Source organism: Rhincodon typus, chromosome 40, assembly GCF_021869965.1.
Source record: "Rhincodon typus isolate 14 chromosome 40, sRhiTyp1.1, whole genome shotgun sequence".
In the NCBI taxonomy this organism is placed as follows: Eukaryota; Metazoa; Chordata; class Chondrichthyes; order Orectolobiformes; family Rhincodontidae; genus Rhincodon; species Rhincodon typus.
In genome coordinates, this window is record NC_063371.1 from 8,084,494 (window position 1) to 8,099,727 (window position 15,234).

Sequence of the window (15,234 nt, forward strand, 5' to 3'; positions counted from 1 at the left end):
TTTAAATTCACTTTTCCAAAGAAGTAGTTCAACTTTCTGAGCATCCTTTGAAGTTAAGTATCCTGATAGCTGGCCAAATCATGATTGTCTACCTTTGTGTACTCTTGCTGCCAATGGTGTCTTTCCAACTAGTTTGGGACCAAACTTTGTCTGACCCATGGCTTATGTTGCGAAGTTAGGTAGAGTATTTGATGTTGGTAAAATGATATGGGGGAAAGAGTGCATGGTTCCTTTAAAAGATGATGTGTTTTAGGCTTGGAGATTTTAAAAAATGTCTGCAGGCAGTGGCGGATGCACAAAGAGTTCTTGAAATTGAAATGTTATATCAAAACAGCTATACTGTTAGCAGGCAAAGCAGCATTTTTACCATGACAGCAGATTTTTGAATTTAGCCAATTAATTTAAACCAGGCCCTAGATACCAAAACCCAATCAAATTTAAATCTGATGCTTTTGACAACCTAGAACCAATCCTATTGTAAGAAATTAACAGGTCATCAAGAGTATAAAAGAAGAGGGCACTTGAAGGTTGGTGTGAGAGCGAACTGCCATCTGAAGAGAAATCATTGGCTTTCACAGAAATGTCTCAGCTCTCATCTAAATAATAGTACTAAGGCACTCTTTGCTAATATTCCTGATACAAGAATTCAATGGAAAAAGCCATTCCTGAATTGAAAACAGCAAGAAGGCAAAGAACATTCGAGAAGACACTTCCTGGCTGTAATTTTGAGAGACTAAATTTCAATTTATTTTTTCTTATTACTTTGGTTTATGTCAGTGGGACTTGTGTTTGTTGGAGCAGCATACCATTAGAATTTTGTTTTATTCGGGAATAGTTAGCAGTTAAGGGGGGGATTGTTCAGTTTGTTAGTAGTTCTGTTCATTTGTTCACTGTTAGGGTTAGATAAATAAATTGTTACTTGTTGTTTATAAAGTGAGTATCAGGGATTTCTTTCATTTAACCACTCCTTTATAACAGATTGGGGGTGAGAGGCAGGTTATACTATTTTTCACACTTCCTTTCGCAGATTACAAGGCGAAGCAAGCTTCTCTGGGTGTTTTGATTTTAATTATCAGAGAGGTGTCAACCACCCCTCTGTAACGCTTATAAAGTAACAATGCAACCACTTAGATATGTGCTCTTAATAAAGTGAAAATTAGATACTGATTCGAATTTGAGTAAGCATATGGATGAATAGTTTACACTTGACGTAGTTCTCTTGAACAGCCTGACAGAACTTTTTCTTGGTTGATGTCAGGAAATAATGTGCACAGCTGTTAAATGTATTAAACACTTAAGGAACTAGCTGGTGCAGTGAGTTAGACCCTATCCTTTCACCTCTGAGACCTGGGTTTCAATTTGGCCCAGACTGATGGGATGAAAATTTCCTTTTGCTGTCAGCTATGATCATCCTCAAGTGAAATAAGATTTCTTCTGTTGTTGGCTGTTAGGCTCTCCAGTGTAACACATTTTGGGGGAGTAGCAACCCAGTTCCTCATGAATGTGAGCCAACATCATAAAGTGTGAACTGACTCAGAGTGGCTCCAGGCACATCTGGCATAGAAATTGAAAGAAATTCACACTGGTGTCATGGGGAGGATTTGTGCTCAGCGAATTTGGCATTGTTGGCGCAGAGGAGAGGGAATCTCTGTGGTAAAGCTTTCTGTATTTGATTAATTGACATTTACCCTGACATGGGTGAAAATGGACATGCTTTCCATTCCTTCAGCCCAAAAACTCACCAAATAAATGAACAAGTTAAGATTTACTATATTTGGATCACTTTTATATTACTTCACACAAATTACCATGAAATTGATGCTGAGCAACTATCAGTGCAATATACTTCATAAATGGAATATGTATTTGTGTTTCTGGTGAAAGGTCATCACTCTCAAATATTGTCTTTATTTTTCTCTCCTGACCTGCTGAGAATTTCCAGTTTTTAGTTTTTATTTCAGATTTCCTCCATCCACATATTTTTGCTTTTGTTAGGATATTGGTAATTTCCAGTTCACCAAAGCATATTTGCCAGGTCAAAACACTTACTTAGCATGACTAATCCTTGATGCTGCTTGGATGTTACAATGGACAATATCCTCTCCCCGAGATTTATTCTATCTTTTCCAAATGGGATCTGCAATTGTTGTGCAGTTCTGTACCTGCTGAGCGTAAGCCTAGACTGTCAATTGAGTGCGGAGGCAGTACTGTAGTGGAAATATCACGGGACTAGTCATTCCAGAACCCCATTGTTGTTGGGAAATGGATTCATTATGGAAGAAAGTGAAATGTTGATTTAATAGAAAGCTAGACTGTCAATGGGATGTTTTGAGTTGAAACAAACAGAGAATGCTGGAGAAACTCAGCGGGTATGGCAGCATCTGTGGAGAGAGAAACGGAATTAACGTTTCGAGTCCAGCATTTTCTTCTCCAGAATTTATCCCTCACACCGGATGAGTCTGGCACTTCTACTTGAGAGTCCTTCTGAGCTGGAAGCGTGAACTCTGTTGCTCCTTTCGCTGATGCTGCCAGACCTGCCGAGTTTCTCCAGCGTTCTCTGTTTGTCTCAGATTTCCAGTGTCCGCCGTATTTTGCCTTTATTCGAGTACACAGCTAAGCTTGATGCTCTCTAGCAAATTTGTCACGAGAAGGCACAACAGTGGCATGTTTTCGGCTTATAAATAATAATTTATCCTGAAACATTTATTTACTCCCAGGTTACACGATCGCATGCCAGGCGTCTATAATGGGTGCTGCTTAGATCCCATCCTGCCAGAATATCAGGATCACTGGCTTTCCATGACAACACTCAATGGGTAAGAACTTCTGCTGCACACGTGTGATCCATGAGATCTGTTGTCTGCATAATACTGTGATAACCGTTCCCTTAATCGTGACAAATGGTTAGACACGGCCTTACACCGCTGACCTTCCATGTCACTTTCATTCAAATTGCTTTCAGAACAGTGATCTCGGAAGAATTTGGCGGGTTTTCTGCAATGCTCTTTGTCATTGATGATATTGGGGAAAGGGCAAACAATTTCTGTACCTGCTTGGTCACTGAATCGATGAGTCGCACGTACAGGTCTTGTTCCGTCCGCATACCTGCACAAAAACAACAAGTCAGCAACAAGAAACCTTCTGCTTTTCTTAATGCATTTGCAATTGACTCGCCAGAAAACAGGTTGCAGTGTTATCGCTCCTACATGTTCATTGTAGCGGACAATCACAGAGAGTTCAACCGTATCTCGAGTACCCGCCAGTAGTTTAACTGCCATTTTCTTTTCCACGACCATGACCAATGTTTGTGTGAGCCAGAGCTTCATAAAATCACCGCTCCTTGTGTTATTCGTTTGTTCAATGATTCTCTCCCCTGTAGTCAATAGGCTGGAGGAGCAGAAGTAGGCCATTCACCCCATCGAGTCAATGAGATTACGGTTGATCCGATAATCCTCAACTCCACTGTTACTTTTTCTGCCTTGATTTTCACCTTTTTACTCTTGATTCCCTGACTGGTTCAGTTTGTCTAAAATTTGGTCTTCACTGTCCTTAATAATCCAGCCTCCGCAGCCCTCTAATAATAAAGAATTCCACAGATACACTGCCCTCTGAGAGACGAAATTACCAGACTGTGCATTTCCTATGCCGTGCAGTTTCTAATACAAGACCTCGAGCTAATAATTGAGAAAAAAGAACTGATTTCTCAAAAGGATGAACTAATTTAAAATGACACCATAAGACTATAAGATATTGGAGCAGAATCAGGCCATTCAGCCCATCAAGTCTGTTCACCCTTCGACCATGGTTTCTCAACCCCATTCTGCCTTCTCTTAGTACACTTTGATTCCCTTATTAATCAAGAACCTATCTATCTGTCTCCCACAGCCAACTGCAGCAATTAATTCTACAATTTGCCACCTTCTGGCTGAAGAAATTCTTCCTCATCTCAGTGCAAAAGGGTCATCCTGTCACACTGAGGCTGTGGCCTCGGGTCTCAGTCTTTCCCATTAGTGGCAACATCTTCTCCATGTGCACTCTATCCAGGCCTTCCAGAATTCTGTAAGTTTCAATGAGATCCACCCCCTCCCCACCATCCTTCTAAACTCATAAAGTACAGAACTAGTCCTCAAATATTCCTCACACAACAAACTCCTCTACATTTTTGAGATCATTCTTGTGAGCCTCCTCTGGGCTCCTTCCAGGGCCAGCACATTCTTTCTTAGAGACAGGTCCCAAAAATGCTCTCAATGTTCTAAATACAGTCTGATCTGAGCCTTATACAGCTTCAGCAGTACACCCCTGGCGTTGTATTCTGGCTCTCTCAAAATGAATGCCAACACTGCATTTGCCTTCTAACTGCCAATTGAACCTGCATGTTAACCTTCAGACAATCCTGAAAGAGGACTCCCAAGCCCCTTTGTGCTTCAGATTTGCAAAACCTTTTCCCATTTAGAAAATAGTCTTTGCCTCTATTCTTCTGACATGACCTCACACTTTCCCACATGTATTCCCTCTCCCACTATTTTACTCACTCTCCTAGCCTAAGTCTTTCCACATCCTCCCGCACACTCAATACTCCCTATCCCTCCGCCTATCCGCAAGTTTAGCAACAATGCCCTCGGTTCCTTCGTCCAGATCTTTAATATGAAAATTGTGATCCCAACACTGACCCCTGAGGAATTCCACTGGTCACCGGCTGCTATCCTGAAAAAAGACCCCTTTATCCCAACTGTCTGCCTTCTGCCAGTCAGTCCTCCATCCATATCAGTATCTTGCCAAGAGCACCATGGGCTCTTGTCTTATTTCACAGCCTTCTTTGTGGCGCCTTGTGAAAGTCCTTTTAGAAATCTACGTAGGTCATGTCCACTGGCTGTCCTTTGTCTAACTTACGAGATAGAGTCTTCGTTGGAAAAAAAAGACGGCTGAAACAAGCGTTATTATTTATCATTTAGTTTTGAATATACCGTGCTTAGAAAGAGTTATTCTGATAGATTGACGAGTGCCCCTGATTTTTTGCAGTCCGTTTCTCGGGTGATCTCAGTGTTATAAGGAAATTATAATCTCTTTCAATCTGTGTACGTGAAGCAAACGAGGACCTCCCGCCGTTAGTTTTATTAGTGGTTGTTAGCGTTTCGAAACCTTCCCTGTCCACACAAAGTCACAAAATTAGAGCCGATTTTAACTTTGTGCGAGTAGGTAGGTTTTGAACGAATTTAAATTTCGCTCGGCCAATCGCTGCAGTGACACTAAATGTACATTCAACTGAATGATTGGACAGAGTTGGAAATAATTTGAGTTGTATGTTTTGAAATAGTTTATGTCAACAAGCTGTGCAATTTCTGGGAGTTGCAGCCCGCGCTAAACTGGTTTGTTTCATTTTCTTCAGTTCGCTCTTTACCGGTCGCGCTCAGAATTGCGTTGGAAGGAATTCAGCGCAAATACAGGCCGTTACCCCAGATATTTTACAACGTGTCGCGATCTTAAAGGGACAGATTGCGCTGGCTGATCGCATGATTTTCGGGGCTGACTTACCATTGCTGTAGAGTAGCTGCAGCTTGTAATGAGTCCCGTTGTTAGTTTTGTCGTTTCCCGGTTCCTGAAAAAAAAATTTAACGTTATTTAGATATTCATCCTTCCTTGGTCTGTCATGTTTTGAACGGAAACCGTTGTCGCAGTTGCAAGGATAATCAATGTGCAGCACTTGCAAGATTAAAGACCGAAAGTCGACTGAGTCTGAACCATTGAGTGCAACAACACATGACCATCACCACCTCCTCCGTGGAAAAGCCGGGACCCTGAGAATCAGCATAAAGCATTTCAAATTCTGGCGAAGCTGGTGAGTGACGGTATTAATCGGAAATTGTCATCCTTTTAAATGGGCTTTGAACGGACGCTAAACTGACCAGGACGAGCAGTGGCGGTTATCCACTAAAGTTGGTGAAAATACTCTGCAATTGTGAATCACAGGACAGAGTTTGGTCCATTTAACCCAATATATCCACACCTAATGCCCAAGGTTGAAAATTGAAACTTCTTTTTCCGCCCCAATTTCAGCAGATCATGTCCTCTGACAAGTGACAAATTCTTTCACATGTTCAAGAAGGAAGAGCCCACTTTGCCTCTTTTTTTCGGTTGACGCCTTCAGGTGAAAGATTTTAGCATGAAAAAAATGTCCAGCTGGACGTCCACTGCCAGTTCTCGCCGTGGGCCAATACATTAAAGTCAATTTGGAGCGGTGTAAAACGCCTAGGAGCCGAGTCTCCCCGAACCGGGTATATTCCCAGCCCCAGCATTCTCGCTCCACGGTGTGATCAGATTCTGTGATCTGACAACCGATCGATAGCATGTAAAATACAGCCTGTGAAGCAAAGTTGTGGAGCACGGTCAGAAACTCTGAGTGAATTCCTGGTTTTAAACTTCGATTCCGTTCTTTCATTGAACACTCCTTGGCAAGCGGCTTCATCATTCTTTTGATCACAGTTGGTATTTGAGGCAACAAGGCTATGTTCTCAAAAATTTAACACTTAGGAAAAGCCATTTATTGGACGCAAGTATTTTGATTTAACTCGGGCTAAAGAAATTTGTTGTTGAGCGCGCAAACCTGGAATGTGCGGGTGGTTTGTTTAACAAGGGACATACACGAAAATATTTAGACAGCGGGTGAAATAGCCCGCTCTTTAAAAATTGAGAAAACATAAATTCCACACACTACCACTTTGAGGGCCCAATACCAGTTATTGTCAATGATTTATTTATGTTCCTCGGGTTGAGGGCGAAACTGCTTTCTTTACGTACCAAGTCTTTCTCCACGAAGTCTGTGAAAGTGGTTCGCTCAATCTCTACTGGCTGGCCCTGTCTGTCATAAAGTGCCAGAACGAAGTGGAAAAAATTGGACTTCCGTAAATTGGACGGAGGCTGTTTTTCGAAGTGCGCTCTGGCCAGAGCCACGCCGCTGAGGAGGGAGAGAGAAAGAAAGCGGGTAAGAAAAACTTGCCAGGCAGGTCCCAGAGCGCCAATATTGCGATTGGTCATTTATCTATTGAGGTGCGCATGTACAGTCCCGCTGCCAACTTCATGACACAAGATAAACCCCCGTTCCCTGTAACAAGGATACAAAGGAAGTAAACTAGATGCGCGGCGGACTCGGAGGTCTGTCGCCTATTCATTTGGCAACTTCACATGAAAGGGAAAAAAAAAGACGCACAGAGAAACGTGTTTTGTCAGAATCTGTTTCTCCAATTGATTGCATTAAAATTGAAATTTTAATGTGTTTCGCACACCGGCACTTTAAGTATCTGTACTTTAGAAACTTACATCCGCGCTGTCATTCAGCACTGACGTTTATCACACATACAGTTACAGTCTTTTCATGTGAAATGACTAACAGGCCGGAAAACAGTAAGTACATCGCAACCAATTTACATAGCTGGCAAAAAAAATACAATGAAGAATTGTTTTTAGCATTCAACAGAGGTGTCCCTGGAAGTGAAAGGAAATCAGAAACATTGATTGTTTCTGACCAAAAAAACAATAGAGGCAACATCATTAAATATTAAAATATTAAGGGCAGAAAAATCTCCTCGATCATGATTGACAGTCGATTTGAACGCAGTGAACATAAGAAGATGGATAGAGTTTTTTTTTAACCTCTGCTCATAATTTGGAGCAGGCAGCGATTCTTGCACGGTAACTTAGAGTGAAGGGAATTGAGTCGCTGAGAGAATGTTTTCCGAGTGGGGAAGATCATTCCGTGCCATCCTGCACACCGGGCGGGCGCGGATGACTAAATTCTCCATCTCATGTTTTCGTTGGGTTTTATTGAAAAGGTATTTGATTTTTCAAGAAGTGAATTTCGTTTCAAATGCACCAGTTCGAGAAAAGGAGAAACTGTGATTCTGGTGTCAAACCTCTTCAAATTATAAACTCAGCCAGTAGATTTAAAACAAAACATATTTGATCTGCTTTTTAAAATATTACTGAAGGTACTAAGACTTTTGCTTATTTTTTGTTACAAAAAATGACAACGCAATGTTGCTGCAAAGTGCAGGTGATTGTTTTGGATTGAGTGTGGACACAATGATTTGTTCCATGCATAAAACAGTGTGTTGGAGATTGTCAATTCCGACCGTTAAGTTGTGACTCTTTCAAAATATCGTCAGCGCACATTGAAGTCCTTAGATCCTGTCACACCTGGGAGGGATAGTCACCAAACCTTGGCCAAAGATTCTAGCCAGTAATTTCAAATTTGCCTTTTGCCCTTATAATATTTTAAAGCCGTGCGGTAAATATTAAAGAGCACGCGATCGCCTCTCCCATTTTAACCCATCATTGAACATACGGTACAATGGTTTAATGAAATATCTCGCTCACTACCACTGGAGATGACGGTTGTAGCGCAGGGACAAACGGAATTGTCCGCTTCCTTGTTTCATAAAATTAATTGTCTGAGCCCCCTTCCCGCACCCCTCCCCCGCCGACCACCACCATCACCAACACCCCCTCCCCTTCCTTCCAAGTCCCACAACAACCATAAACTAAATTGCAATATCGGCCCTTCAGTAATTTTTAGTCTGAATTTAAAACGTCGAAATCTGAAAGGAATTGCGTTTCGTTTATTTTGCTCCCCATGAACAGTTAAGGGGTTTCTAAGTAGTGCGAAAGCAGGTTGTAGGAGGGAGGCAGGATGTTGGATTGTGGTGCGGTTGTTAGCCAAACCAAGGATTATTTGAATTCATAATCAACCTGCCATGTAGTTTTAATTTAGTTTGTTGTTTACTGTACCTCTGTGCCGCGACATTGGCGGCCACCACCCCTACGGTCCGGACCCAAGATCGAACAGCGTCCATTCCACTCCCAGTCGATTTGTCCTTGATATCAGCCCCTCTCGGTATATGGTCCTGAATCCCAAACATTTAAAGTAATAGTTCAGAATGAGCACTTTTTTAAAAAAAATCGGGCTAAAAATGGACAATTGCAAATCCTTCTTGAGTGAAAAAAAATCCCAGAGTAGAAAGCGTTATGCTTCCCACTCACACCATTTAAGTTTCACAGATTTGGTTAAAAGTTGTTTTAAGAAAGATCTCCAATGCCACAAGCTTCGCTGAGACGGTTAACAGTGAAGTTTTTTTTGGAGATTTATCCTCCTCTGGGTGTTGTCATCCTTCAAGCAGAAAACCATCGAGGAAACGGTCACGGGCTAACAAGCTTCATCTGCCTGCAGAAGACGGGGGAGATATTGATCCGCGCACAAACATACGCACAAACACAAAATGCCCTTAATCCAGGGCGATGGAGATGCAGAGGTGAGGGGCCTCGGAGTCGCTCACCGGCTCTGACATCTATAGCTCCATTCCGCAAAGTCCTGACTCTAATGAATGATTCCCTCTGCGGGAGGGCCGCAGCAGTAACTGACAGCTCGGGGGCGTGGAGAAGGAGTCCCTACTACAGTTTTGCTTTCTGGATCAGTGTTGGCGATTTTCAGATTGGATAAAGTAGGTTATTTATGCACGCCTTTCTCCCAGCTGTTACCAATAGGAGGCATATTATTACCATAATATAGGGATGGAATGTAGAAAGTCCGTTAAAACAGTCTAAATCCAAATATTCACGCTGATTGATCTAGTGTTTGCGGGGTGTTATAATCCATTGTGCGCGCGTGTCGGATGGGGAGGTCATGCACTCTCAATTCTTTCTTTCTCGTTCATTAGTTGTCTTTCTGTCTCGGTTCCTTTTTTGTCCATCTCTGTTCCTGCTACTGTCTCTCCCAGCTTCTGTGTTTGTTCTTGTCATTCTCACTGTATTACTGTATCCGCAATTCTGTGTTCCTGTCTCCCTCTGAGATCCTGTCACTCTCGCTCTTGTCTCTCTCACTCTTGAGTTACTTTCTATCTGCCTCCATCTCTGGCTCTGTCACTTTTACTATTTCTTGCGTCACTCAATTGTACAACTCTCTCCCCTCTCTGTTTCTGCATTTCCCCTCACCAGGTCGCTCTGTCATTCTCCCAGTGTTACCGTATTTCTCTAACCTTGTTATTTTATCTGTGTCGGCCATTGTTCCCTTGCCTGTCTCTTTAGTCATTTCCTTCTGAACCTGTCACTCTGTACGTATATGCTATTCTCTCTTTCTGAAGTCACTGTCCCTATTGTTTTCTACCAGTGTCTCTGTTCGTCTGTATGATTTTCCATCTCTGTTACTCTCTGTGTAACTATTTATCACTGTCGTTCCTTGTCTCTGTCACGATGTGTCATTGTCCTTCTCTGTGTCACTTTATTTTTCCTTCTTTCTATCTCCGGACCTGTTACTGTTAAACTGTCACTATTCCTTTTTTAAAAAATCTCTATCTCCATCAGTCTTTTTCTCCGTCAACACCATCGTATCTCATTTTGTTTTTGTGACTTCCTCTGTCTCAGTCGTTTTGTTTTGTCTCTGTCCCAGTCTCTGACTCTGTTTTTATCTCATGCACTGACAGTCACGCGATACATTGCATTCAGATTTATACTTGTCTGTCTTTTCTTCCTATATCTTCTCGGGTAACTATTCCTTTGGGTTTAGTTGCTGTTAGTCTTGTAATTCACTCTGTTTCACCACGATGCCCTTCTGACTCCACGACTGATGGCGAAAATCATTTAGTTGAAGCCAATACAAACCTGGCGCCGATTCAGTTGTGTGAAATGGTTTGACGCCGATTTCAGCCTGACATTAAACTCCTTTCATCTCACCCCCTTAACTTCCCCTCACCTGCCAATATACGTCTTCACAAAATTAAATGCAACCTAAAAGGAAAGCGATTCTAAGAATTACTTCCGAAGTTTCCGATTGAAACAATCCCTTCCCGAACCAGGACTAAGTTCTTGAGGGACTACGTATTTTGTAAATTCATTTCCGCCGACAACAATCCATTTTAATTTTTCTTTAATATTCGTTGAACGTTATAATCATTAAACATTATATATCCTTTATGATGACATACAATTTCTCAATGTCATATATTTAGGTTCAGTGATTATTGATCCTTTATCGTAATTTTATATCAGGAAAGGAATGTCATAGTTGTGTTCTTCAGTATTGTAGTGTGAATATTAATTTCTGAAGGGTCAGTGTTAACTCTGCTTTCTTTCCATGGATGCTGCCAGACCTGCTGTGTTTTTCCAACAGTTTTCTGTTTTTGTTTCTGATTACCAGCATCCACAGTTCTTTGGGGGTTTTCTTAAATATTAATTTCCCTTATTTTTGACACATAAATTATTGTCACCTCTTGGAAAGTTGTCATACAATGAAGTTCGTCAATGTAATAAACTCGAATCAACTTTTGGAGACAGCAAGAACTGCGGACACTGGAGTTAGAGTTATTTAGGACTGATGAAAGGTGCCGACCCGAAACGTCGACTCTCCTGCTCCTCTAATGCTGCCTGACCTGCTGTGTTCCTCCAGCTCCACACTGTATTGATTCGAATCAACTTTTCACTAAAAAGTACTTTCCAGATATTCGACGATTTGTGTTGTTTTCTACACGTTGGGCAGAAAAACACATTAACTGGAGCAAACCCCGAGGATAAATGTAGTGCTTTTCAAAAGAGCTTTGCTCCCATGTTGAATCGGTGCATGGTCCAAAGAGGCCACGGACAAGCAATCGGCTTGGTGTCTGTTATCGATGTTAGTTTGCTACTTGGCGAAAGAAGCAGCAAAATCATTTGTCACGATTCCCACGCATCAGTACAGACTTGAACCAGTGGTTTGTACAATGGAGATAGGATCACTTAACCGAAAGACCCGTTCGCTTCCATCTGATCTATTTATTTATTGCATCACGATTTGAAGGCTCTGTTCGTTAACATTTTGAATGTAACTGTTGCACTAGGAAGTGACTTTATCCTTGCCTTTTTTTTAGTTTGGCCTTTTGTCTTTTTTTGCTTGCTTTCGAAAAAGGAACGGGAGACGTTCGTGAGACTGTTTGGCGGGGGTTGGGGGCGGTGGTGGAAGGGCGGGGGAGACGCTTGGTATGCAAACAGATTTAGTGAGAAACAATGACACTCCGCTCACAGACCATCTGCCGGAGCGACCCTCAGCTGTTACCCAGATCTCTTAAAGGTACAGATCCAGACAATATTTTTGGACGGAAGTCAACTAATTTGAGTGCAAGACATGGTCATCCAAGAAGAGCACAGGGAATAACGTAAAAAGAATTTATGTCCGCCTTCAATAAAATATATCACAAGATAACCTACAACAAACAGTTTGTTTATATTTTTCTTGAACTGATTTTCATTTTTATGAAAATAGATTCATGATTCAGTCGCATAGTAATTAAAACGGCGAGAGAATTACCAAAGCAGATTTATTTTTCTCTCAGTAATTGCCGGAGTTACAGAATCACAGGATAGGTTAACGATTTCTGATTGAACGAATCTAGGTAAAACTGGTGGAAAGTTGTCTAGTCCACAATGTTCCCTTGCAAAAACAGAGGAGATTCAAGGACGATCAGTTTCCCAAATCCTAACATGCAACTGAGGCGTGAATTCCTTGTCTGTTTACCTGGTGAATCATTATAAACACTAAACATACCATCCAGCAAATTGCATCCGTATTGGAAAACTACTTTTCACACGGTTAAATTGTTGCCCTGTCGTGCTTCCTCGAGAATTATGAATTGCTTGTTTTATTTTGAAATGTAACGCACTTTTGAAAAGAAAATAAATTAATTTGGCAATGGTAAAAACAATGTTGAGACAAACGAAGTTAAACTCTGACCTGCAAATTAAACGTGACCTTTTTGGCTCTGAAATCCGGAATGGGTACACATATTAGAAATTGGAACAATCCCAATTATCCCATGTAGTCATCATCCAAATGCTCATTTATTATCCGTAATATTTAATTTATCACAATTCAACAATTTTGTTGAACGGTTCTTCTTTGCTTTGATCCAGATATTATTTGCAATTATCCAGTTAGATCTGGCTGGTAAGTACACTGTTTGTGAGATTAGACATTGGAGTGAAGTCCAATAACATGACAGCTGCGAGCAAGTGGTGAGTAATCTGCTTGAAAGTAATCAGTTGAATTTAGTCATTGTTTAAATAATAGTTAAAATGCCGCCATCTGAAGGCGGTTTTCAATGGGATTTGTCTGTTTGTGCCGTGGGTGTGGAGAATGCTAATCGACTCCGTCCCTCCCTCCCCGTCCCCTTCCTGCCCGTATTGAAATCTTTCTGTTGCTGCGAAGTCTGAGGCCCCGAGGACAATAGGAAGGCGTGTGCCAGAGCCCCAGGTCTGAAGGGAGCGTCTGTCCGCGGGCCATTGCCCGAGGGCAGCGAGCATTCAGCCGGGTCAGACCGCTGTCACCCTGGCCAGGCCCAGGCAGCTGCCACACGGTAACTGTTTAAAGATCCAGATAACAATGATCCAGACCAGATGTATAGTGCCGGTTAAAACCGAAAGAACTGAAAAAAAAACCGAAAGGACTCGAGATATCTGCTTGAATATCTTGTATTGTCCTTTGAAAGTGAGAAGATTGCTGCAATGTTTTCCACAATATGTTTATATGGTCAATCTCAATGTCATATGTGCGCATATTTTATATATGCATGTACGTTATTTAGACAGGTCAAATATGTTGTTAAGTCTCTCACGCTGTTTCCTCCCGGTCTATTTTCATTTTTAAATCTGAAATCTACAGACTTCGAAAACTCAGTTTTGTTTGCGAGTCGAGGTTTGATCTCGCGTCTTCCCCGCTTCGCCTTTTGGTGTCCAGAGCCCGCTGCTTTGGCCAGTTTTGTCAATTAATGCATCGTATGATGATCAAGGATTTCACACGATAGCATGTTTGATAGCTGGACGGATAAACGGCAGAGCAGAGGTGGCACATGATGAACCAGGATTAAATGAAGTATCGCGTAGCTTGTTAAAAGGGATGATGCAGTAATTAAATCTATCAGATCGAAACTCTTATTCAGCATTGAGGAAAAAAAACCTTACATACATCAGAGTGTACACCAGATACAAAGACCATTAAATAGATTAAACAGATACAAGTTTATACAATACCGTGTCCCGTTTGACAGTAGCTTGAGATTTTTCGTGTAATATCAATTAACATTACAATAATTTAACAACTGACATGGAGACATACACCGCGCAGCGCCCCCGGTCAAAGTGTGACAATTCTATTCAGAGTTTTAGTTTCTTTTTCTCTTATTGATGGACTTACCAATTCCAGATCGCTTTTGTTCCCTAACCCCACTATACTCTCCGCTCCTGAACAATAACACGCCGCGAAAAGCAAAAGGAAATACAATGGCTGATCGATCTGACCTGAATTTTTCTGTATTAACTTGTACTTAGTCTGTTTCGTTTCTCGTGTCAGCCCATCCTGGCCGCTTTCAAAATTTCCAGATACTTTAGTGAAGTCGGTTCTGCAAGGTGTTTTTTAAATCAAGAGGAAGAACTAAGTACACTCTGAATCGCAAAGGCTACGCAGTCATACACAGTATCACCAATAATCTACGAATTCAAAATGTTTGCTGCAGTCCCCCTGATCTCGGCTTTTACACTCATTTTTGTGGTACTTTTGGTTCCCTAACCTTCAGCTACAACTGTTCTAGTCCGATGAAGTGTTGATCTGATGGTTTTTATTTTGCCCGAGGTCAGAAGACGCATAAAATGCACGTTTTTAGTTGGAATCAAGGACTTACTTCGGGTTTTACACATGTAGGCGTTGAGCAGACGGTAGGCGGTGGGATGGGAGGAGGTGGTGGTGGTGTAGATAAACAGATTGATTGAATCATTCCCCCTTAATAATCATTATGTATTTACATGCACTCTGACAATTAGCAGGCAGCAGTTTATATCCCATAAGAAACTCTGAATATTAAAACTGCGAGGGATAATTGGACCCCTTGCTGTCCTTGATACGATTATGTCACAGCCCGAGGCGAAGTTTCCTCACACACAGTTTTTGAACTCATTGAATCCGTCAATGAAGTATTTATTTATCCGGTAATTATTCGTAAAATACACGCTACGTTTTGTTGTTGGATATTGGAGATTCAAAGTTCGCAAAACGACCTCACCTTCTCGACCCCGCCCCGACATTTATCACCCCTTCCTCATTGTCCATAATGATACAGACGGCAAAAATGCAGACAGAAAAAATATCCCAATACGTTGAATTACCTGCTAATAATTTTACGTCGTGTCTTTATTTTGTTCAACTGAAAGGCATTTATTTCCCACTTA

The 15,234-nt window shown here is 41.6% G+C and overlaps 1 protein-coding gene across 1 annotated transcript in view; it reads right to left on the reverse strand.

Moving 5' to 3' along the window:
- LOC109914284 (transcription factor COE2) overlaps window positions 1-8,912 on the reverse strand; it is a 247,157-nt gene extending 238,245 nt beyond the window's left edge. The window contains exons 1-4 of the mRNA XM_048618628.1: window positions 8,782-8,912; window positions 6,796-6,952; window positions 5,533-5,596; window positions 3,050-3,105 (exon numbers count right to left, since the gene is read on the reverse strand). Coding sequence (XP_048474585.1) covers window positions 3,050-3,105; window positions 5,533-5,596; window positions 6,796-6,952; window positions 8,782-8,912 — 408 coding nt within the window. The remainder of the gene's footprint in view (window positions 1-3,049; window positions 3,106-5,532; window positions 5,597-6,795; window positions 6,953-8,781) is intronic.
- Between the last annotated feature and the right edge of the window lie 6,322 nt (window positions 8,913-15,234).